This window comes from Cenococcum geophilum (assembly GCF_001692895.1).
Source record: "Cenococcum geophilum 1.58 unplaced genomic scaffold K441scaffold_16, whole genome shotgun sequence".
Lineage (NCBI taxonomy): Eukaryota > Fungi > Ascomycota > Dothideomycetes > Gloniales > Gloniaceae > Cenococcum > Cenococcum geophilum.
The window spans coordinates 593,975-618,705 of NW_027137574.1; the positions used below are offsets into that span (position 1 = coordinate 593,975).

Here is a 24,731-nt window from a genome sequence, read left to right on the forward strand (position 1 = left end):
GTGTGGCACCTTTCTCAGCAGCGCATGGGATGCTACTTTTCCTTGGTGTAAAGCTCTATGAAGTCTTAATCGAAACTAGTTCAAAAAATAATCTACTCCTTAGGTCTACTACTATGGAATACGCCAACTAAGTCCAAAGATGTTCTAATGATCATCCGTTACTTTGTTAGAGATGTCTCTCATTTTAGGCTTCCCTGATAGACAGGTAGGGCATACACGCTTTCTGTCAGTGGATAAAGCTGAAGATAAAATCCTACTGCGCCGCTGACGAGGAGCACGTAATAGGCGATCGTCCAGGAAAGAGGCAGACTGCCATCGTCTACCGGTGCACCTTTATTTGGTCCTTCTCCGTCCTCTTTTTTCCCAACGTCGTTTGATTTGGCTGGTGGTCCATCATGGGCTCTGACCCTGCCCCAGAACCGTGGAAGACCCATCCAATTACAGAAGCTGTGAGCTAGGAAGATGGCGAAAATATTTCCAGTCCTGAGGAAGACAAAAGCGGCGAAGAACCCGAACAATGAAGTGTAGGTGAACTGGAAGAACGAGCGCATCACAGCTGGTAAGGTAGGTGTGTGTGGATGGGTGAGTCTGAATTCATAGTAATGGTGAACATGAGCGATTCCAAAGTAGAGCGGAGTGACGAAGATGATCTTGGTTGGCGAAAACTTAGCTAATAGATGAAGGGGGATCACCAAGGAGCGCCAGATCAGTTCTTCTGTGATTGGTCCCTATCGGTCGTTAGCCTTGTCTTTTCTGCAAGAGGATGAGAACTAACAGCAACAAAATTCCTATAGCCCATCCAACTGCTGAGGACTTCATGGACGTGAGTGCCTCGCATCCAGTCCTTCCATCCGCCTTCGACTATGCCAGCCTCAAAAAGTGGACCAGCAAATAGGATTGCTACAAGTAGCAGGGTCTTTCCGATGTCGACAAAAGAGACTGGCCACCAGCCTAGGAGCTTCAGAGTCTCTGCAGGAGAAGCATCACCCCACTGGACAATGACGTATATGGCAATGAGTGCACTTAGGGGGCATGAAAGGGTGACTGCGCGTATCCTAGCGCGTATTGAAGAGGGAGCGTCTCGAGACAGCTGAGGAGAAGGTCTGGTGGCGGAGGAGAGATAGAATGGGACGACGTAGATAAGAGTGAAGAGAATCTGCAGCTAAGGAGTCAGTATTTCCCCTGGCTTTTGTTATTCATGCTACCTAATAGGTAGATCCTGCTAACGGTGGGGCGGGCGGGTTGCGAGCATGAATGATAGAGCAGGACGCACCGACAGAAGAACCGCAGATCTGGGAGAAATGGCTGGTGCTTTCTGGGCTAAAGAACATGTCAAGTGAGCTAAAGAACATCTAACGGCGATTGCGACATGTGGGAATTGGGGTACAGTACGAGGGGCGGACTGTGCGTCTTGGTGTTTCGGAGGAGGGACAATGGCAGCCAGTGGATCACGACGTACCAGGCTCTTTGGTGTAGTAGATCTTTAGACGGTGGAGCAGGCCGATAGGCGCCATTGTACGCGGTAGTTGTTTACAGCGCGTGATTGTACGGGCAGACAGTGTCCGCGTCGTAGGTTGATATATAAGAGACGGGTGATAAGGCTTCCCTGAGGGGTAGCTGTAGCATTGGAATTCGATCAACAACAGGCACGGTTTCAGCCTCGCACAACAGCAGTGGCAGGGTGGCAGGCCAAACCAGACAAACCGGACAAACTTGGCAAACTCGACAAACTGGATAAACTTGACAAACGCGCCAAGTAGGTCAATCGTTCACGCGCTATCCCGCCACGGGAGGCGAACCCCTGGCTTTGCCTGGGAGTTCCCTTCAGGCCGTTGACCGCTAGCCACCACCAGCGGTCGCTAGGGCCAGTGAGCAGCCCCATCGATGGCAACGGTGTGTCTGGTGCCCAAAGATTAACGCAACTGGCCAGGGATAGGCTCGTAAAATTAAATCCTCATTTCCCCAGCGCGCGACAGTCGACCAACGCGCGTTTCCGATCCGCCTTTTGGTTATCGAGTATCGATAGAGTGACGGAATCGCGAGTGCGCAATCGGCTGGTCCGAGGGCTTGCAGAGATAGAGAAAAAGATCCCTGAGGGGCTCCTGGGCTGAAGAAAAGGGCCAACTCCTTCCCTCGGGTGTTCGTATCGAAATCCCTAAATTCATAAAACCGCGAAATTCCAGAATTCCCTCTGGCTACTGCGCTTCAACTTCACGCCGCACTCTGGGTCTGTGCTGTGCGCTTTTGCGGGTACCTGAATTGGCCGGGTTGGCATTGGAGCTTCGGCACCTGCATTCGCGAGGTGCAGCTATCCTGCATCGTGCATCAGCTCAGCTTTTACCAGCTGTCCTCCTGAGTTTTAACAGTCGCCCACCTTTCCTCACCTCTTTTCCAATCCTTTACAACTTTTAATGCCTCTGTAGGCCAAATTGTCACTCCTTTGGCATGCCTGTCTAACGTTTCTTGTCACTCTTTACGACTACTATTTCTGTCCATTATTCAAAGTCTCTCGTTTTGACACTTATTTCTTAATTTAATGTCTCCAGCGACCTGAAATCTCTGAAGTCCTCTGAATATATACACGACCTGTATTCAGTTTTTTTTCTCCATATTTCGACATGTCTTCATCAGCAGACCCCAATTCGAATTCGCGTTCGCATTCACCGCACTCCTCAAACTCTTCTCCAAGAAGACGGCCACTGCACGAACGGTCAAACTCACAAACCAATAAGTATGGCGGCCCAACAATCCGCATAGTGGACCAGCCGGACGCACAGATCTATTCGAAAACCCCGTTCCCGAGCCATCCCTCCCAAATACTTCCTCCTCGAAATGCGCCTGGGTATACGTTCGAGGACAGGGGTTTTCGTGTTTCAGATCGCAACACTGGCACCAATGCGGTGTTAAACTCTAAACCTATCGATACCCTCGTCCCGAGGCCCTTACAACCCTGGAAAGCAAATCGACACTCGACGTCAACTAGCATTTCAGATGCAGACACTATCGTCAACAGCTCTCCTTTCCCCTCCACATCCAGTCGATTCTCACAAGGCACGACACCCCGGTCATCGCCCACCCCATACGAAAATGAAAGTGCAGGGACGTTGAAAGTACTTGAGGAGGGACTTCCCCGAGCGAAACGTCCAACCATTCGGGCTGTCATTCCTTCAGATTCGTCCGCTGGTCACGCATTAACACCGAAAGCATCTGCAGCGTCTCTGGCGTCGTCAGCATCGTCAGCGTCGTCAGCACCGTCAGATACCCTCACCCTCCGCAAGCACAACTATCGAAGTGGCTCTTCCACCTCTAATCCTCCAGTACCTCCACCGAAGAGCCATAAACGTTGCCCCTCGGCCAGTTCTAATCATAGAAAGAAGAAGCAGGCTTCATCTACGGGAAAATTACCAGTAAAACCAATCCTGAAAAACCCCACAGAATCCTTGGCGTACTCCTGCACCTCCAGCGAGCGGCCCAGGTCATCATCAAGTCCACCATCATCTACACATGCCGCTCGCCAGGTTACTCTCGAGAACGGAGCCAGAATCCAGTTTCCCATCGTTCGGCCGCCATCGGCAAGTGGCTTATGGGCAGAGTCGCGTGTACTGCCTAAAAATCCTGCCCGAATGAACAACCGTTCCTCACAAGTAGTACACCAGTGGAGCTCCCAGCTTTCCACAATACCTTCGGAGTCTGAGCGTGGGTCACAGTCTATACGTGGTTCTCAGTCAATTACCGAGGTATCTGGGCCAAGCGGGCAGCTACCGAGAAGGCAGACAATTGCGAGTATCGCGTCCTCAGATGGTGTCAATTCGTCTTCTGAGCCCACGGATTCGTCTGTGTCGGTACCCTTACCTCTATTTTCACCCGCTCTCCGGTCTCCGGATGGGAGGGACTCTGACGAACACCAGGACACAGTTTCACCGCTCCAATCGCCTCCGCTGAAACAACAAAGATCAGGTTATTTGAGCAGGAATAATAGTGATGCACGGCCGGGCTCGTCTCAGTCAGATTTTGCAAATTTTATAGCCAGTACAATCCCAGCATGGGCCAGGTATTTACCCCTATGAGCTCCGCAATGCCATAGAAAATCCAAGTCAGCTAACAAGTTCCAAAGGGTCTACTATCGACGAGGGGAACGTACTTCCCTTGGAGCTCCAGAGTCCACGACAGATGGATCAGAGAGTATTCGAGTCCCCACGGCGCAAAGTGGCCGTACCGTAACTCCTTCGGAAGGAAATTTCCCTTTGAGCATCTATAGACCACGGAATCGACCGCACCAACATCTCCCACAACCTGTCACAGACTCGATGGTGATATCTGATGCTCCCATTGAGCAGGATATCCATGTTATCGGGCCTCTACGTAATATCTCCTCACCTTTCACACCACGACTGGGACGAGACAAGAGGAGTGCCGCTCGATTGAGCGCATGGCGAGCGCCATCTTTCAATGAGCCCTTCGGCGGCTTGTTTTTCAGCCGTCAGAATAGACAAATCTTGCTTTTTTGTTTAGGCTTCATTTTTCCTTTTGGTAAGCTAGTCAAACTTCAGAATCAATTAAACTCGAGGAGCTCCACTTACACCTATCACAGCATGGATGATTGCCGCGTTTCTTCCTTTGCCTATGAACCCGGAACTGTCGAAGGAAGCGACACCCAGTCAGGCAGACGTGGAACGGGCCTTTACTCGACAGGTCGGTCATATTGACGAAAAGCGTTATCACAAAGCTCTGTGGTGGCGGAATTTAAACCGAATAATGTCTGCTGTTGGTATCTTACTCATTGGAGTAATAGTAAGTTTGTGTTCTCCAAGTGGACGAACAATTGAAGACTAATATCATTTCACTATAGATAGTGTTAGCCGTGTTGGCGTCACGCATGAAATGATCACCCCGAGCATCTTGTGAGCATGCTCCTAAACACCATTTACGATATCACACACCACGTTCCTTATCATATCATAACTTCATCCATATCTCAATGGGCGTCACTCCTTTTCGCTCTTTCTCCTACCTCCTTCGATTTCTTCTATCTCACGAATGCCATCTACGCACGATTTATGCACCACCCATGTCTCCTAATAATGCTCTCTATTTTTAAGTTTTGCCACGACTGAATGGCATAGATGACGAATCGATTGATCGTCACGAGTGCTACGGAATCTAGAATATGTTAAAACCTTCATGTCGGATGCAAGCGTTGCGAATTTTCTCATTTCTGGCGGGGGCTTTTGCAAGCGTATCGCATAGCGGGAGTTTTGATGCTTTAAAAGCCTTCATGAGAGGCTTTTAATATTAGCCCAACATCTTTTGGTTTTTCTTGTGTTGTCTGGATTTTTTCACCATTCAATCTGCGTTGCATGCTGTGAAAGCAAGGGAGCGAGCATCTACTCAAATTGGACATCTTCATCACGCTGGAAACATGTAGTCTCTTTGTAAATGAAAGCTTAAACCCTATCAATGAGTTTAGTAGCATTGCAACCTCCGCCATGGAGGTTGACAAATCAACGATTTTACTTCTCATCCTGAATCTCAAACATCATATGAAGTTCGCTCAAACTCTAAGTAGACGGATGTAATGAACACGTCTGAAAGGTAGTGGAGACGGCCTGAGAATGCTTTGCAAGTACAGGCAACGTTGATCTGTTTCCCGAAGTGCTTGCTTGATGACTGAGTACATTAAACAGTCATCCTCGCATGAAATCAGTGCTTCGCCTCCGCCTCAAACTTGGGTATGAGTCGAAGATCTATTTTCGCGCTCCTGCTTGGCACTAAGCCCAAAGCTCTACTGACGTCGCCCTCATAAGCTCTAGCATCCGCACAGCTTTTTCGCCCCCAAACACTTCCACTCACTCCTCGCAAACAATCCAGGCTAATACCCTAGTACCTATTTTATACCTAGGCCTCCGTGTACTTCCCCCGAAAATCCGAAAATAATCCACCATGGCTGTCCGTGCACAATTTGAGAATTCCAACGAGTAGGATCATCTGCCCCGCCATCCCCACGTTATCCAACACAAGAAAAATCTCTAACTTTTGCTCGCGGTACAGAGTTGGCGTGTTCTCTACTCTTACAAATTCCTATGCGCTTGTAGCAGTCGGCGCATCTGAGAACTTCTATAGGTGCGGTGTTCCCTTTCGCAGTTAAGGCTTAGCTGCATGTGAAAATTGAAGGGGGGAAGAAAAGCTAATGTGATCTGCATTGCACAGCGTTTTCGAGGCAGAGCTTCAAGATGTTATACCGATTTGCCATGCCACAATTGCGGGGACGAGGATAGTGGGGAGATTGACAGCTGGGTAAGGAATCCCCCGGACCAAACCCAAAACATTTCATTCCGTCTTGCGAGACGTCGGAGGGCTATTTGGAGAATCCAAAGTGCTAAAACATATGCTACAGCAATCGCAAGGGCCTACTCGTCCCAACCTCCACGACCGACCAAGAGCTCCAGCACCTACGGAATTCAATACCAGATGAAGTGAAGATCCAGCGGATAGAGGAGCGGCTCTCGGCCCTAGGAAACGTCATCTGTTGCAACGACCATGTAGCTCTCGTACATCCGGATATCGAGCGTGAGACGGAGGAGATAATAGCAGATGTGCTAGGCGTTGAGGTTTTCCGGCAGACGATTGCGGATAATGTTCTCACGGGCTCTTATATGGCGCTTAGCAATCAGGGCGGTATCGTGCATCCGAAGACATCTATCCAGGATCAGGACGAGCTTTCGAGTTTGCTCCAGGTCCCATTGGTAGCAGGGAGTGTAAACAGAGGCAGTTCGGTTGTGGGCGCAGGAATGGTGGTAAATGATTGGATGGCTGTGACGGGTATGTTCAATTTCCCTTTAAAGCATTTTCCGCATTGGACGCTTCAGTATTCGCATCATTTGCTAACACGATGATATTAGGCCTAGACACTACTGCAACAGAACTCTCAGTCGTCGAGTCCGTCTTCAGGCTCGGCGAAGGCATGGGACCCAGCCATATCAATACTACAAATAAGGACACCATGGTGGAATCATTCTACTGAAGTGAGTCTTTTTGAAGAAATGGGTGGCATGAGTTTATATGTTTCATGGTAGATGGCTTGGATGGTGGATGGCGCATGGCGTCTGGGGATGCAAGGCTAGAAAAGTATTCATAGCTTTAATCTTGTGGAAACAACGACACAAATGCCACAACGCTCTGCAGATTTTACTCTCATCAAGTGTATCCCGTTTAACACCTAATTCTGCTTTAATATGGCGACAAATACAGTATCAAACCTTTCGTGGGGCACTCCAGGACATTTTGGCAGGATATGGAATAGCTCTGTGACTAAAATGGACAGACTCCGGTGCATATTGTCTATTATGGAGTTATAAACATAACATCAGGAAGGCATCAGAAGCTGGTCATAATGAATCATATTGAATCATATCTAATCGGGCTGAAGGCGGTGAAGGATGATCAATATTAAAGCTTGGCGTATTACATATCGAAATGTTATGCTCTTTCACCACTGTCCAACTATCAGTGCCTTTCTTTTCTTTTTCCCAACCTCTCCTTGCCGTCTTATACTTGGGAAATTACAATGAGCATTCGGCTGCCCTTCTGAGAGTCCATTCAGGGTTCTGTTTCACCATACGATGACGCTTTAAATCCTCCCACCGGACCTGTTTAGAAACCCACTACAGGCTCTCTCCCACTCCACCGGAGTTAAACATACACCCCCACTATGGAATCCTCTCAATCCTCCCAAGCGCTGACGAAGCGCTCCTCCGATACAGCGCTCATGCCCCCGCCACCTGCACCTAAACGAATAAAGCGCCCTGCAAAAGTGCTGGACGAAGACACCTACACAGACGCACTCTCCCACATCATCGCGCGCGACTTCTTCCCCGGCCTGCTAGAAACCCAGACGCAGCAAGAATACCTCGATGCGCTGGAATCGCAGGACAACGCCTGGATCGCCGAGGCCGGGCGTAAGTTGACACAGGTCATGACTCCAGGCCCCGACGGGCGGCGAGTGCGCGGGCGACGAGGCACCAGCATGACGCCCATGGTAGGAGCTAGAGGAGGAGAAGAGACGCCGCGAGATTGGAGCGGCGCCGAGACGCCCCTATCGGTCGCCGACTCCTCGACCAGCTCAACACCGGCGCCGAAGCAAGAGCAAGTCGACCTGAACCTCAGCCTCTCGGCGTTCCAGGCGAAGTATACGTCCGAGGACAATGAGAGCTTCAACGCGCTGTTGGACAAGCAGAACGCGAAGAAGGCCGAGAAGTACGCCTGGCTGCATGCGGGGAACAAGATCCCATCGGCGCGCCAGCTCGCCCACCGCGAGCGCGAAGCCCGCCTTCTCACCTCCTCCCAATCTACAAAAGCCCTCGCCCCCCGCCCCTCCGCCGACCTCGATGCCCGCCCGGCCCAGCCCAACACCGCGCCCATAGCTCCCCGCAACGCCCTCATGTTCATCCCAGACTCCGTCGACCCGCCCTGCCCCGCCCCTTCCACCACGAATTCTGCCTCCACCTCCTCCTCGACCGCCCCTCCCCGCGCCGTCATCTACGACAACACCCGCCTCCCACCTCCCGCCACCACCAGCTCCACCGACCCCTCCGCGCCCCCCTCCCCAACCCTCTCCGCCGTCAACGCCGCCATCGCCGGCCGCCCGCGCCCGACCGCCTCCGAGCCCGGCTACGACGGCAGCGCAACTCCGCGCGTGAACGGGTACGCCTTCGTGGACGCCGATCCAGACCCAGAGCCGGACCCTCAACCCGCGCCGACGGACCTACTGGCAAGGTTTGCTGGCGGCGGCGGCGACGCGGATGCGGGGAGCCCGTTTCGGATCCGGGAGGCGGGGCGCAGGGAGCGGTTGCATTTAAGGATGGTGGAGAAGATGGGGGGTGGGAAGAGGAAAGGGGAGGGTGTTGGAGGGTTGGGTGGAGGGAAGGGGGCGGAGACGCCGAGGTTTGTGAGTGCGCCTGGTGCGAGGGGGAAGGGGGGCTTGACGCCTGCGGCGCAGAAGCTGTTTGAGCGAGTGGGGACGCCGAGAGAGGGAGGAGGTGCGTTTGGGGGTGGGAAGGGGACGGGAGGGGAGGCGGGGGGTGCGGGTGGGTTGAGGAGGGAGTGGACGCCGACGCCGAGGGTGAGGCGGAAGGTTTAGGGTTGAGAGGAAAGGGGGAGAAGGGATGGGAGTTCAGAGTTGTGGAGTGGAGGTAGTCGTGCCCGCGGAAGTGCTCCTGGGTAGACTGGGCTGTCATTGAATCAATTCACGCATAGATATATAGGTAGATAGATCGGACAAGCAGCAAACGGCGTGGTCTTGCCCGCCTTAAACCGCAAACAACACTCACCCATCAAACACCAAATCTCTATAGTGAAAAAGTTCTGGAATTCAACAATTACGAAAACTATGTCTATGATACAACCTGTTGTTCGGGTATCGCCCCCTGTTTTACCCGTCCGCCCTTTTTTTCTTTCTTCACTTCAGTCTGAATCACAGAACATAAGCAGTGCAGCTCACGAAAGACCTAGAAGCCCATTCCTCGCACAAAGGAAACACACACGAACTAAAATTGGAAAGAAAGCAGAGCAAAGTAAGCAAGCAGGTAGGAAAGATAAACGACAGCACGTTCCGCGCGAAAAATATTCGGCACCAAAATGCGGGAAAAACTGGTAGAGAAATATCATCCGTAAATCCCGCCTTTGAGCAAGTAAGAGAGAGGGAAAGGAGAGGGGAAGCAAGGAAACGCCGGACTCCGATCCAAAAGGATGAACAAATGCGTAGCCCCCGCGCTTTTCCCCGTCAACGAAGAATGGGAAAGCGATAGGCGTAATACTTGCACAGCTGCGGACACTCCCCAAAAAAGAAAACAAAGGAAGAAGGATAAAAATGGGAAACTGTGTATCTACAAACGTACAACCCCACATCAAAACCCCCGATATCGCTAGTCTGGAAACCGAGCTTCTCGCCAGATCTCAAAAATCCTACGACCTCACGTCCGCCGCTTCTGGCTTGGGCCCGTGTAGCTCCTGAACTCGCTCCCTGCAATCGCTGGATAGTTCCGCTGCCTCCGCTTCGGCTGGTTCTCCGGCTGCGGGTTCTGCTGCGGGCCAGGCGGAGGCGCATGCTCGTACGGCGGTTTCTGCTGCTGCGACGGCGGCTGCTGGGAAAATGCGGGAGGGTGTGGGGGCTGGCCGTACGGCGGGGCTGGTTGAGCATTGCGCGGGTCCATGTTTGCGGGCAAGATGGGCTGACCGCCATATTGGGAGTATTTAAGCGGCGGATACTGCAATGGTGGGGGGTGCGGAGGTGGTGGCAGGTACCCTTGCGGAGGCTGGTGTTGGTATATATTGTATGATGTCGGGCCAGTGGTGACGAAGGGTTGGTTATGTTGCGGAGGCGGTTGGGGTGGATAAGGGCTTTGGTGGGTGGAAGGAGGGCCCTGCTGATGCTGTGGAGGACCCTGTTGATGCGGCGGAGGACCCTGCTGGTGCGGAGGGCCTTGTTGGTGTGGTGGACCGTAGCTACCGCTGACAGGAGGAGGCCTTGAATATTGATGACCTTGGGAGTCGTAGTGCGCGAACTGATATCTATATGGTGTCTGAACGAAGGGAGGGAGTTGTGGGCCAGCTTGGGGTGGTGGCCGCGCTTGGCCATTATAATCAGGCGCGTAACCCTGAGGTGGTGGGCCATATGGAGAGACATGTGGAGGGTGCGCTTGTGGAGGATGCGTTGGTGGAGGATGCGTTTGCGGGGTGTGCGCTTGTGGAGGGTGCTGCGACGGAGCAGGGCCAGGCCCACTTGGCCTTCTGTTATCTTCCCACAGTGGGCGATGCCCATGTTCCATGGAACTAGGACGTCCATTATGTCCATGCTGTGCGTGTTGTCCGTGTTGTCCGTGTTGTCCGTGCTGATCAACTGAAGACTGAGAAATTGGGAAATGTCCAGTTGATGGAGATACAGCACTATGACCTCCTGACAAGCGGCGAGAGCCACTTCCACTCCGTTCATGAGGAATCATAATTCGAGAGGGTGGAGGGCCCATATGAGGTTTTTCTGTACTACCTCGTCTAGCATTGGAGGTATCTGATGTGCTCTCGCTGCCTGCTCTGTCTGTAACTCTATCCGGGGTCGTGTGTCTGTTGGGATCTAAAATTTGACGTAGCCTTGAAAATTGTTTCTTTTCCGGAGTCATTTCTCTAGACCCTCTCCGACCGGCTAGCCTGGAATTTGACAAAAATTGGCCACCCGGTGGAGGCCTGTCCAGTAACCGGCCTACCTCGGTGGAAGCGGTCACTGGCTTTTGTTCAGCGGTATGTCCGTACCTTTCTTCTTGTCCGCGATCATCTGTAAAGTCTCTCCTCAAAGCTCCATTAAGAGAGGACTGTGTCGAGGGATCTGCGTTTACAGGGGCATTGGCAGGAGGCTGTGAGTCGTAATTCAATGCTGCAGGCCTCATTCCACGCATTCGTTGTCCAGGGTCATCATGTTCGTTGTTCAGTAAGTCAGTTATCTTGTTTGAGTACGATTTGGCCGGCACCTCGCTCTTGATCACTTCATTCCCATTAGGCATTCCGACGCCATTCGTATCCATAGTAGGAGGGGCCTGGATCGGGATTTCCACTGTTTCAGATGGTTTGGCAGGGCTACTATTCGCCGTCTCCAAAGACATGGCCGTTGAAGTCGCTGAAGGTGGTCCATAAGGCGAAGTTGGTGAAATATTCCCAGCTTTCCTGGAAGGAGTCGTAGTCGTAGAAGTAGCCGGTCTCTTCCCTTTTCCATTTTTCTCAATCGGCGTCGCAGGAGGGGCCTCCTCAGATAATGAAGCAAGCATAAGCAGTGCGGTAGCTTCGGAATTTGGAATGACTTTAATTCTTGCTTTCTCTGCTGCTGCGCGTTCCACTAGCTTCGCCGCTTTGGCTAGAGTTTCGACGTTGTATGACGCATCTGCGTACTCTCGGTCGGGGCCAGTGAAAGCTGCAAATCCTCCTGGAAGATTCTCAATAGAGTCATCATAATCAGCGTTCTCTTTCAAAAACGCTTTTCGTTCTTTTGCTAGAGCGCGTCGCTGTTCTGCCTCTTTCCACATTCTTTTGGTTTCAATAAATGCTCTACTACGAGAGTCAAATTTGGCTGGTAAAGGCCCCGTTGATTTATCAGGATACTGCACACCATGTCTTGGGGGTACCACAAAATCCTGATATCACGTCAGACTGTTCAAAATTTACACCGCGGCAGAAACTCACTTCATCATCAGTCCCAACGCCATCTTGGCCTTTCGCTTCCCGGTCAAGCTGGAGAAGGCGATGCAGACACTTGAGGAAAAAATCCTCTTGCAAGTTACGTACAGTTAACTATTTATTGTTAATTTTATTATTATTAGGCGGGGACGCAAAACATACTTCAAATTGCTTCCTCTGAATTTGTTCTTCGGCCTCTCGAATGCGGTCAAGGCTGGCAAGCTTCTCCTCACGCGTGTGGTCCAGCACAGCTAGTCTTTGCTTTAGACCGTCATCGAGTTCTGCGCTAACCACATGGTACTGATTACTTCGTTTGTGGAAGCCTGGATCGTTTTCTAGGCCGGTGATGGTTCTCTCGGCCAATTCGCCAAGCAAAGGTTTTAACGCTTTGACCACACTGCGATATGCTGTCTTGAGCTGAAGTTGACGGCGAAGGTCAGCCTCTATGTTAATGTCAGAATGCGGTTGTCGCCGTCGTCCTGGAAGTCGCTTTACTATCTTGACAGGCTCCTGGCTCGTTGTTGGCAATACGTTTTGGAGATCTTGGGTGATGGCATTCTCCAGATTTGGTTCCGGGGACCCCGGCGCGGTTGTCGCATCTGTTAATTCAGGTGGTGCCTCTGTAGAATCAGGCGGTGGTTCTGTTGATGCAAATTTTGGTCTTCTGCCGCGACGTGTGATTGGAGGTCGCTTTTCTGACAGATCGCTTTCGCTTTTCTTTAGTAGAGTGCCATTTGGTTCACTGTTGACACTGTTGACACTGTTGACGCTGTTGACACTGTTGATACTGTTGACGCTGTTGACGCTGTTGGCACTGTTGTCGATTTGGTCAGAGTCATTGGAAGCGTCGGATAATCGGCTTCCATTAGTCGATCTCCTCAATTCATTTGAGCTTGCTCGCGATTCCGGCTTTAGGCCTTCTGCAGGTTGCACCGAGTTCACGGGAGACTGAAAAACAGCGTCCGGAGATGAATCGGTTTCTGTTGATGCCCGGCTGCGCTTGGCGGGTCGGTCGTTTTCCGTGTCGTAATGCGCGTCTTGCTGGCTGGCCTCAGCAAGAGAGCTGCGTCGACTATCTGCGCTAGCAACAGAACCAGCAACGGAATTTGTTGCTTGAGAAGCTGCTCGTGAGGCAGCACGCGTTGTCATATGCAGCGGTTCTGATGGTTGCAGTCTAGAGAGTTTCGCAGGTGTAGGACTACTTGCTCGCTTAGACCTGCGTAACCTCGTCTCCAGAGATGTGGCTGCCAAGTGAAGCCATGCTTAGCAGAAATTTCTCCATAGAGACAAGCAGCAAGGCCGCCGAGGAGGGGAAACATACCTGACTTGATGCTGTGTGATGTGCTTGGCTCTGATCGTGGGTGATGTCGCCTTCGTTTCATTTTTCGATTGTTCGATGTGGCTTAAACAAGGACTTCATTAGCTTGCTCGTGACCATTATGCGTGTCTAAAAGACACTAGGCAATCCCGAAATCTGAATATTGACAATATTAACAATATCGCAAATGAAACTTACGATGAGATGTCGACTTCTAGTCGTCTGAAATGCAAAATCCCTACACTTGAAGACTGCTTGATAATCTGTGGATATCCGCAAGCGTCAGCAGCGGAACGAGGTTTACTCGCTGTATAAGCAAAGCCCAAGTCGATTAAGCACAACGATTTACGAACGCAGACTCTAGCGAAGCTAAAAGACCTCCGATCGTGAGGATGTATCAGTAGAGGAACGAGGAATAGTGCCACTCACGAATCAGATCTGACTCTGTGTTGGCTGGTTCCGCTAGTCCCGTGTTAGAATTTGTTCTGCGGGGATCGGACAATGCAATAAGGGTAGGAATGAAGCGAAGAGGTTCAATAATCCCGATGTAAAGACAAGATACGTCCACATACCGGGAATTTCGAACGGTGTGGTTAGTTGAATTCTTTGAAGCGGTTGTGTTGGTGAAGGAGGCACCCTGGTAAGAAGCAATAAAATGCTCGTCGACCCGGGGCTAAGGAGGACAATGGTGGCAATGAGGACACGACGAGACGATCAACGGTTGGCCTCCAGTCAAAAGGAAGGGAAGCACAAGACGAGGAGCAGCCAGCAGCCCAAGTCGCTGTGGGTATATGGGACCGTAGTGATGCGAGTGATTGTATTGATGGACAGCTCTGGAGTTTGGTCTGGTGCGGCTAGTCCGAAACGAGAGCACCCCGGTCATCCAACAAGGCTTGGTCAAGCCAAAGGAATTGTTGCCACGGCACACTTTCTGACACCATCTATTCAATTCTATCAATAGCATCTAACTGCAATCTTCCCACTACAATAGCTATTTCCAAAACAATCCCCGACGACTGGTCGCAATTATAATCGACGCAAGCAATTCCTAGCCGAAGTAACCGTGATGCTTGATACCGGCAAGCCAGCCAGCCACAATGAGCCTGCAGCCGCTGGCGTAAAGGTTTCCCAAAGCAGAATATGTAGAGGGAGCATTGGGGGTTTTGGTCCTACCACGAACTATTTCAACAAAGACTATCTGCGACTGTATAATAGCTATGAGCGATAATCGAATCCGTGATCTTGACTTGTTACTGTTGACTGAATATCGCAAGACAAACATCTTTTTTTTTTCCCCTTTACAGGAGCGTTCCTCCTAATCCCTGATTCAGATCATCTCCGGTAGAGGAGAGTTCCAACGAATCTAGGAACTCAGGTCTTCAATTTGGTTATCTTTAAGGGTAGTGCGACGTACAAACACATTCTGGAGAACGTAATATCGAATCGCTTACCGCTGGCTCCGAGAGGATTCTGAACTTGTGCATAATTTATATCGACGAATCGCAACAGCCCAGGAGCATGATAACCCAGAGTCCCGATAAGGCCAAATTAGTTCACAAATAGTAATACGTTCAGAGCACACTTTACTGTTTGCATCAGGACGGATATATTTTAAGAAATTAATATTTATCTCAACTATTTTCTTTGTAATCGTTTTCCTGTCTCAGCGCCAGCTTCCCGTACGCCAAAAAAGACGTTCAAAAGAGGCCCAGGGTTTTCTTCAAACCCTGCAGGCAGCTAAGGAGATGATTCTAAGGAATGAGGGGGTATCGAGCATTGGACTCGTTTAAATGATCGTATCTCATAAAGAGTCGCAGACTATACATTAGACCTGAATCCTTCTATCGTCACACACATTCAACTCAACAACGTGATACTGAGATATTTATGAAGAAAAAAAAATCAGAGCTTGTTTCACCAGCCTGCATCGGAATGTAGACTAATTTTAAGTGGTGCATTTTCTCCACCATAACTATTTCGTGGGGAGGAGGTCAAAATAAAATCAGGTATGGGAGGAGTCATTTCCCGACTGGGGGGTGAAGGCGTCCGTGATGACGAACCGTGGAAGCCTTGCGAATTAATCAAAGGACTGGAACTTGCCGTGCGGCTATTCGAGCGCGTGCGGCTATTCGAGCGCATGCGGCTGTAAGGTCTGGTAGGGCAGGTTATGACCTGCCCACTCAAAGGTGATGCTGTAACTATTGTCCCAGGGGTTGCGGCTGGTGGCGGCGTAGGGCTATCGGTTCTAAAAAGAGGGTGGATGTGAGCTTCACTGAGGGCCGGGCTCGGTGGACGAGATGAATCGGCGTAGATCTTAGGAGGAAGGGAAAGCGTGGGTGAGTTCCGCCCGGAAGACAGTAGTGAGAAAGGTCCTTCTAAAGTACGTGCTGGTGAGGCGGGGCGGCTTCCTGGTATAGTTTCCAGAACTGTGCCGCGGCAAGGTCCTGATTGCATGATGGTGTCCCGGGCCTGAGAATCCACGCTGGATGTATCCCACGTGTCAAAGCCATCTGGCTGGGAAGTGAGATCAGTCGATTGCGCATCGGAATGACTGCTCTTGGATTCTCGGCCATACGAATGCCGACCAATTAGTTTTGTTTGAGATGTGACAGGACGAACAGCTTGCTGCAACGACTCTCGCCAGGACTTAAGAGACTGAGATGAAGTAGTTGAAAAGGTCGGCGATGGGAGAGATCCTAAAGAGCCTTTCTGGGTATAGAGCGGCGTTAGAATTTCCAAGAGTGTCGGAGGTGTGGGTTCTCGAACTTCTGAGATCATCCCGTCTCTTGATTCTGCAGCGTGCACCGCCTGTCGAGTCTCCTGCGAACTTTGACTACCGACGAGCCCTGAAGAGTAGAATGTAACTTGACTAACAGCTTCCAGAGCCCATATTGCGAACTTAGGAGCAAGCTGATCGGTCCAACTGCCAGTCTCTGCGCGAGCAATCTCGTTAAGATTTATCTTCATCAAGATAAGTGTGACTAGCGATACAGCAAGGGATAGTGCAGAAGGAAGAATGCAGGCGACGGCAAAAGAACGTCGTCGATACCAGGATTGAGGCCCGATTCTGTCTCTTTTCCATACGTTCTGTATGAAGAATAACCCCATACAGCAAAGCGAGACCACATCCAATGAGGCAGCGGCAACCGCCACTACGCGAAACGAGATCTTCGCGATAAATAACGAGGTTGAGTCAAGGATCGCGAACACCGTGGAGGCAGCGGTGATGACCCAAGCAATAACGCCAAGGATACAAAGGAAGGGACGATGGGACCCAAGCTTGCTCTTGCCTGCAATAGCCATGACTGCGACTCCAAACGGGGCTGTGAAGGGAATATATGTAAAGTTGCGAGGATGACACCGATATAAGCTGGGATGCAAGAGATGTCTTAAGTTTGGTCAAATAGATGCCCCGATTATTGGGAGCACAGGTGCAAAAATGACAGTTCCTGCAGCCAACCACGAGAAACGAACGAGTACTTTGCGGACCAAATGGCTAAAACGAGTGTGAGGTGCGCACCAGCTCTTAATTCCTACAACGAAGACGAGACCTTCTCAACCATGGCAATGGTTTTCTCGCCGTGGTGGTTTGGTGGTTTCTTTCGTGGGGATGACACGACGGGAAGTTAGGACGGAGGCGGCATCAATTCCTGGTGACGGGTTGCTGGTAGTGTGGTGAAAGTCTGGCGCGAGATTTAATGCGTGCGAGAAGCGAAGGTGGATTTGTTGGTATATGTGAAATCTTACGAGCCAACTTGGTCGAGTGCTGCGGGGGCCACGAGAACGTTTCACACTCCCGAGACCCAAGTGTGGCTTGCGCAGCAGCGTACACTTGGGAGCGTCCCAAGCTGCGATGGCTATTCAAGATGCCGGACTCGTGCACAGAACCGATGTATAAGCGGCGAGAAAAGAGTGGGAAGATTAATGGGAGAGTGTATGGATAAAAGAGTGGGAGTAAGGAACGAAAGGCGGAGCATTCGTTGGGGTCCCACAAGCAAATAAATTTAGATTTCATGACTTAGGCTATTGTTTTGTAGTGGAGCACTCCAGGGGTGTGGATGCGCACATCCTGGAGGCGCGGCATGCATTCGGAGAAGGAGTGGCTGGTCGGATGGATGCGTAGTCTGCCACTTGCACTAACAAGACCTATGACGCTGCAAGACTTCGGGTTGTCATCATCGCGGCGATATCATAGGCGCCGGTGATAGAGGCAAGTGGAACAGGAGGTTGCTATTTTCAAGACAGCGAGAGGGACGGTTGGCGGTGTTCTAGAAAGCAATTGACAGGCAATTGACAGGTGAGAGGCGAGCGAAACGAGAAAATAAAACACGGGGATGCAGTGACGTGCATCCAATGACCTGCCTGGCTGTTTGACGGGATTTACGATCACCAACGAAAGCGCACTTTGTCCTGGGAGGGCCCGGCCACTGGTTGACGACAGCCCGGAAGCCTTGATTAGGGACCTTTAGCCGTTGAACTTGACGGAATACTAACGCTGTTTTGGTGTGCATAGCCACGACTCAGTCCTAATTAAGGAGTCACCTCCGAGGATCATAGCACTCAATAATGCCAAGATTAATACCGTGTTTAACGGCCGCTTATAGTTAGATCTTAATGTTACGGACCTCACAAGGGGGTGACATGAACGGGCTGCCCGCCCTCCCTGCAAGTTTTGGTGGCATTATAGTAGCGTCCCGCTAAAATGCTGCCGATATGGTTATAATGCCACCAAAACTTGTAGGGAGGGCGGGCAGCCCGCTTATGTCACTCCCTTGTATATCGGAAGTAGTGCAACTACTAAGAAGAGACATGAATAGGTTGGTTGAGATAGTATAGGAGGCGCTGGAACCGATTGAGCCATGGGATGAGGGGTAACCGAGTTATGTGGCTAGTTACGTTACAAGTGCGGAACGTGGGAACGTGGGACGTACTGTGAGGGGACTTTGTAGATTGGGGGCTATAAGGCACGATTGTAGGAACAGGATAGATTGGTGAGAGAGACGAATCCTTAAGGAGGTAAGGCCTTTGGGATTATGGAGACTATATACTACGGGCACGTGCCTCTAGTACGTGACCGGTGACTATCTAAGGGGCGTCCAGGGGTTGTCCTAAGGGCAACCCGAGGTGTTTATAATAATATCCCTTATATTGCCCCCCCCCCTTTTATAGTTGGCCCCTAATTGCTATTACCTTGTGGTAGGGAGATTATAAAGGCTTGTCCTAGAAGAGGTTTAAAGAAATATTAAAGAGGTATTAGTATACCGTTATTGTCACGGAGTAAGTATAAGCGACGATAATATATAGCAAAGTAGATATTATTAAGCTATATACATGAACTGTATAATGAGATCAAGACGTTGTGTAAGGAAAGAAGGTAGGAAACGGGAAGAAAGGGTATATATCGTTGACTTAGTTACTTAGTTAATACGTATATAGGGCAGAATAGGGTTCAGGTTATAGTCCTAGCAGAACTTAGCAGAATTTAGTGGAACTTAGCAGAATATAGCAGAATGCTATAGATTGCCGTTAGATTGCCATCAGATTGCCGTTAAATTGCTATTTTACGGTTAGTCTCTAATTACTAAGTTGGTAGAAATAGGTGGATGTGTGCAAGGTATTACGGGGGTGTCCCGTAACAGTACCCCCCTTTTAAACTTAAGCTTTTGCAAGATAGGGCTATAGTAGTTCTGGGTGGAGTTTATAAAAGTCTTCTGCGGCTTATATAAGTTTTATAGAGTTAATGGGTTCCTATAAGGGCTTAGTAAAGCCTCTCTATTTTGTAAGGTATATATACTAGCGTTTCCGTTTATTATACTTAATATTATTAATTCTTTTAACAAAGTACTTATTCTTACTATCTACTTTAACTAGTAGGGGGGGGTCTTATATTTATTTAGGTAGGGCATCTAATATAGGGGCAGTAGGGTGGAGGACTAACGTATAGAATATAGGATAAATTTTAACCGTATTAGGGAGCTTTAGTTAGTAGGCGTAAGAGGAAATAACCTTCTCAATCTTATAAGGGCCAGTGTTCTTCTAATTAAGTTTTTTAGTAGGTTATTTTGTGTTTAGGTTTCTTATACATCGGGAAAATATTCGCAGGATGAGATTTAAGTTGACTTTGGTGTTCGCGTTTCGCGTAATTGACATGCAATTTGACCAACTTAACACGCAATTGACCAACTTGACACGCAATTAACCAACTTGACACGCAATTTGACCAACTTGACACGCAGTTAACCTACTTAATATGCAATTTAACTAACTCAACACGCAGTTAACCTACTTAACATGCAATTTAACTAACTTAACACGCAGTTAACCTACTTAATATGCAATTTAACTAACTTAACACGCAGTTAACTACTTAACATGTAATTTAACTAACTTAACACGTAGTTAACCTACTTAACATATTTAAAAGTTAAATAACACGCAGTTAACCTACTTAACAACTTTAAAAGCTAACTGTATATTCCTTGACATGCAATTAAGGTAAAGTTATATGCTAATTACGCAAATGAATTTTTACACAGTTTTATTACTTAGAGGCTCTGCACAAGGCTCTACACGAAGCTCTACACGAAGCTCTGCGTACAGAGGCTCTGCACGAAGCTCTGCACGAAGCTCTGCACGTAAAGAGCTCTGCACGAAGCTCTGCACGAAGCTCTGCACGAAGCTCTGGCACGAAGCTCTGCACGAAGCTCTGCACGAAGCTCTGCACGAAGCTCTGCACGACGAAGCTCTGCACGAAGCTCTGCACGAAGCTCCAGCTCTGCACGAAGTTCTGCACGAAGCTCTACACGAAGCCTTTGCATAAGGCTCTACACGAGCTCTACACGAAGCTCTGCGTACAGAGGCTCTGCACGAAGCTCTGCGTACAGAGCTCAGAGGCTCTGCCCGAAGCTCTACGTACAGAGGCTCTGCGCGAAGCTCTGCGTACGGAGGCTCTGCACGAGGCTCTGCACGAAGCTCTGCACGAGGCTCTGCGCGAAGCTCTGCGTACAGAGGCTCTACACGAAGCTCTGCATCGGGTCCCCGCTATATTTCCGATAGCCTCTCCTATATAGCCACCTTATTTTTTTTATCCATCCATCCTTCCTTACATCCTCCCTACCTAGGGAGGCACCAGAACGGTAGCCAGCAGAGGACCGTCGCCAGAACTAGACGACCGTTACCAGAACCAGACGACCGTCGCCGTCGCCAGAACTAGAACACCGTTACTAGAACCAGACGACCGTCGCCAGAACGAGACGACCGTCGCCAGAACCAGACGACCATCGCTAGAACTAGACGACCGTTACCAGAACCAGACGACCGTCGCCAGAGCTAGACGACCGTCGCCAGAACCAGACGACCGTTACCAGAACTAGACGACCGTCGCCAGAACCAGACGACCGTCGCCAGAGCCAGACGACAACGACTAGCCAGCGAACACTATAAACGATTTAATCAATCGATCGAATTAAGGCAGCACAGATAGGTAGGCACAAACAGGGAGATGCTGACGGGTAGGTAGATGCTAACAGGTAGGCAGATGCAGACTGGTAATTAGATGCAGACAGGCAAGCAGATGCAGATAGGTAAGTAAATGCTAACGGGTAGGCAGATATAGATAGGTAGGTAGATGCAAATAGGTAGGCGATGCAGATAGGTAGGCGATGTAGATAGGTAGGCAATGCAGATAGGTAGGCGATATAGATAGGTAGGCAATATAAACAGGTAGGCGATGCAGATAGGTAGGCGATGTAGACAGGTAGGCGATGTAGACAGGTAGGCAATGCAGATAGGTAGGCGATGTAGATAGGTAGGCAATGTANANAGGTAGGCGATGTAGGTANGTAGGTAGATAGGTAGNTAGGTAAGTTAATAGGTAGATAGGTAGAAGAGAACCATTGCTATATTATATTAAATTATCTAAAATAATATTTATTTTACTAGCCTTATAAATAGCCTTAAAGTAGCTTTTATTTATTTAAAATATGCTATTAGTATAAAAGAGGTAAATATAATTATAGTTGCCAAATGCGCAGATTACTAGCAGGTTTCGCGTAGGTTGCGCGCAGGTTGCGCGTAGACTGCGCGCAGGCTGCGTGTTAAAAAAACACAACATAGGCTAGTCGGTCGAGTTGCCAAATGCCCTCAACTACGCGCCAATTGCGTCAACCACCAACCATTAAGGCCATTAGTAGGGTACCATATTTTGCCGATGTATCTAGCTAGATAAAGTTACTAATTTAGTAAGCCGGTGCTAGGGTTTATTTCTTATTCGCTACGGCTTTATAGATAGATTGGGCCTATATTATTTCATTAATAAGGAACCGTTGTAGTTCCTCTATCTTCTCTATAAATTTATTTACTTCTATAACTTATAAGGCATAATAAGCGGGGCAAGGAACGTTACTAAAAGGTTTAAACCCTATTTATAGGTACTAGCCGTAATTAGCTAAAAATAGGAAGACCTTTATAGTTTCTAAGATGGAATTATTTATAGTAAACTTGGTAAATATAAGCTAGTTAATCTAATTATCTTATAAATATAACGTGTATATCCAAATATACTATTTTATTATAGCGTTTATATATTCTATTTAACCGTCTATTTCTAGGTAATATATAGTAAATAGTAGTGCTTTAATATGGAGTTAGGTAGTTAATTCTTTCCAAAATATAGAGATAAACTAGCTACCTTTATCGGAGATAATTATTTTAGGGAGTCCGTGGAGTTTTTATACGTGGTCTAGGAATAGTTAGGTAACGGTAGGCGTTAATATATTAGGGCAGGCGATTAAGTACCTTATCTTAGATAGTCGGTCTATAACTAATAGAATCTTATTATTAGGGAAGACACAGCCGGATTTAGAGGCTCCTCCCCCCCGTTTTAGGAGGCTGTTTCTCCTTACTTAGACCTATATCTGTCACCGCTTTTATAACATACTAAGCATGCTAAGAACGGTAGGGTCTTCCTTATTTACCTATTAAACCTAGAAGCTCCCCAAATATCCCTTAGCGGCTAACGTTATTTAAGAAGCTATAGACGTCCGCCGCCTACCTTTATCCTCATCCTTTGCTAAAAGCACTACCCTTATATAACGAAACCTCCCTTCTACACTACGCTCCTTTAACCCTTTTCCTACAGTAGCTATATATGCATTTTTTTTTACTATTATATCGTTCACTTCTAATACTTAATTTCTAGGTTTCTACCTATGGGATTTTTTTGCCCTGTCCCGCTCTTAAGAACGCCGATCTCCTATAGAGCCTTTTTCAGCGTTCCTATTAATAGTAGTCGCTCTTAAGCTAGCTTCTACGTGTAAGTAACTAGCAGCTGCTAAAGCACTAAGATACTACGCGTTTAACCACTATGCCCTTTTAAAGTAAGAAATGGCGAAATATAGATCTAGCCTTTAGCTTAGACTCTAAACCGGGTAAGCCGTTTTATTCTAAGCTAGCTTTAGACTCAGATTTAAGCTCTAACTCTAGAGCTAGGGAAAACGCCAATTCTAAGGGGGAATATTTACGGTAGAGGATTGCGTATTATAAGGACTAAGGAAGGGCAAAGTTAAAACGGAAGCCCTAGTCTACTTCTCTTATTAAGCATAAGTTCCGGAATTAAGAAAAGTTCGTTTATATTTAAACTAAAATTTACCTTATAATACTAACAATTTATATTTAGGTTCTGCCTAAAAGTTAAGTCTAACCCAACCAAGGCCCTTTATTAGTGCGCGGCCGATACGTTTAAAACATACCTTAAATAGCGCGTGAAGAATTCTTAAATTAAGAAGGAAAGTATAATCCAGTCGTACTAGAGACAAATGCTGTGCAAATTTATAGATATAGTAGGCTATAGTATAAACAATAGCGCAGAACTTAATATACAAAATATAGGTAATCTTTAATTTTTTAAAAAAAAATCCTAGCTGATTTATTACAGTGGATTTTAACCTACTTAACGCTAATATATAAGCTGGACACGTTAGAGAAAGAAAAGCATGCAATATATATATATAAGACTTATATGTAATTATTAATGCCTATTAGATAATAGACGCGAAGCCTTACTATAGTTGTTTTTAAGTGCAAATAGGAGCAATCCTCCTCCTCTTTAGTGCTACGGCAATAAGACCCCAAGCTCTTATTAAAAGTTTAAGCGCGAGAGGCTCTAACAAAGCGCTTTTATATAAATATATTACAATCCTAAAAGTTTATAATACGAAAATTTTTAATTAAACCACAACTATCGCCCTTATAAGTTTTGTGTATATTAAGAATTCTAGAGGTATAGGCAGACGGTATATAGTGACGCCAATTAAAGATGGCGCGAATGGCGCTAATAGACCTATAGTAAGAGGTTTATTTTCTATCTTAAAAGCATCCTAGCTTTTTATATTCTATCCTATCTCATAAGCCTTACTATTGCGGATAATATATTTTAACGCCATTATACTTTACCAGAAGAGATTTTTAAACTTAAAATCCTAGTAAATAAAGAGAGTCTTAAAGTAAAGTTTAAGAAGCAGATAGAGGAATAACCCATCTTTTAAAATATTAAGATAATGGCTGGTTATAGGGGAGTATTAAATACTAAAGTATTCCCTTACCAGAAATGCCGCGATTACTACGTATAGTTAGGCCAAGTGGCCAGGTTTAAATAATCACTTAAACTTTACTAGCTGTGATAAGCGTCTAAAAGAAAATTAAATAATAAGTGTCTAATTTAATATAAGTATATCTATTAACTAACCTTTCTAGCTACCCTTACTCTAGAAGAGCGAAATTAGATAATAGGTTATTACGGCGATACCTACTAACGGTTTTATTTACCTAATTTAATTAAGCGCGATTTCTAGTTAATCTACTTTAGGACTTTATTATAGGACAACCTTATCTAATATGCCGTATGGATAGGGATTTTAAGGGATAAGTAGGCCCTTATAGGTCTAACTGATAAGCAGAAGCTTAAATTCTAGTTAGAACTTAATTAACACCCTAATATTTTATAGCTTTGCGAGAAATAAGAGTAATATAAGTAAAAGATTAGGAGCCGAGAATATTACCCTATTAACGCCGCGAAGGGAACAAAACTATATAACCGTTACGATAAAGCTAGACGTAAACTTTATAGTATTATAAACGTCCTACGCAAATAAAAAGAGGACTAATTTATTCTTAATTTTTATAACGCCATTAACGATTA

General features: G+C 47.8%; 7 protein-coding genes across 7 annotated transcripts; 4 read left to right on the top strand and 3 right to left on the bottom strand.

Moving 5' to 3' along the window:
• On the bottom strand, positions 1-1,636 carry K441DRAFT_608968 (Abi-domain-containing protein). The gene is made up of 4 exons (XM_067645492.1): positions 1,460-1,636; positions 1,274-1,320; positions 776-1,156; positions 1-728 (listed from the first exon to the last, which is right to left on the bottom strand). The coding sequence occupies exons 1-4, from the start codon at positions 1,512-1,514 to the stop codon at positions 180-182; spliced, it is 1,032 nt and encodes a 343-aa protein (XP_067505067.1). The 5' UTR covers positions 1,515-1,636; the 3' UTR covers positions 1-179.
• A 756-nt stretch (positions 1,637-2,392) lies between these two features.
• On the top strand, positions 2,393-5,061 carry K441DRAFT_68596 (uncharacterized protein). Its single transcript, XM_067651939.1, has 4 exons — positions 2,393-4,051; positions 4,115-4,530; positions 4,592-4,791; positions 4,854-5,061. Exons 1-4 carry the CDS (start codon positions 2,619-2,621, stop codon positions 4,857-4,859), a joined length of 2,055 nt encoding a protein of 684 aa, XP_067505068.1. The 5' UTR covers positions 2,393-2,618; the 3' UTR covers positions 4,860-5,061.
• Positions 5,062-5,793: 732 nt separating this feature from the next.
• On the top strand, positions 5,794-7,387 carry K441DRAFT_658274 (eukaryotic translation initiation factor 6). The gene is made up of 5 exons (XM_067648314.1): positions 5,794-5,975; positions 6,049-6,120; positions 6,208-6,294; positions 6,395-6,819; positions 6,900-7,387. The coding sequence occupies exons 1-5, from the start codon at positions 5,941-5,943 to the stop codon at positions 7,019-7,021; spliced, it is 741 nt and encodes a 246-aa protein (XP_067505069.1). The 5' UTR covers positions 5,794-5,940; the 3' UTR covers positions 7,022-7,387.
• A 112-nt stretch (positions 7,388-7,499) lies between these two features.
• K441DRAFT_658275 (uncharacterized protein) lies at positions 7,500-9,338 on the top strand. The gene has a single exon (XM_067648315.1). The coding sequence runs from the start codon at positions 7,709-7,711 to the stop codon at positions 9,134-9,136; it is 1,428 nt and encodes a 475-aa protein (XP_067505070.1). The 5' UTR covers positions 7,500-7,708; the 3' UTR covers positions 9,137-9,338.
• Positions 9,339-9,810: 472 nt separating this feature from the next.
• K441DRAFT_68656 (uncharacterized protein) lies at positions 9,811-13,864 on the bottom strand. The gene is made up of 5 exons (XM_067652004.1): positions 13,733-13,864; positions 13,538-13,618; positions 12,379-13,460; positions 12,223-12,330; positions 9,811-12,173 (listed from the first exon to the last, which is right to left on the bottom strand). Exons 2-5 carry the CDS (start codon positions 13,596-13,598, stop codon positions 9,969-9,971), a joined length of 3,456 nt encoding a protein of 1,151 aa, XP_067505071.1. The 5' UTR covers positions 13,599-13,618; positions 13,733-13,864; the 3' UTR covers positions 9,811-9,968.
• A 1,632-nt stretch (positions 13,865-15,496) lies between these two features.
• On the bottom strand, positions 15,497-16,807 carry K441DRAFT_429217 (uncharacterized protein; the record flags this gene model as incomplete). The annotated part of the gene is made up of 1 exon (XM_067641615.1): positions 15,497-16,807. A coding segment is annotated over one exon (1,311 nt), but the record flags the coding sequence as incomplete, so codon positions are not given.
• Positions 16,808-23,611: 6,804 nt separating this feature from the next.
• K441DRAFT_555465 (uncharacterized protein) lies at positions 23,612-23,764 on the top strand (the record flags this gene model as incomplete). The annotated part of the gene is made up of 1 exon (XM_067643280.1): positions 23,612-23,764. A coding segment is annotated over one exon (153 nt), but the record flags the coding sequence as incomplete, so codon positions are not given.
• Positions 23,765-24,731: the final 967 nt, after the last annotated feature.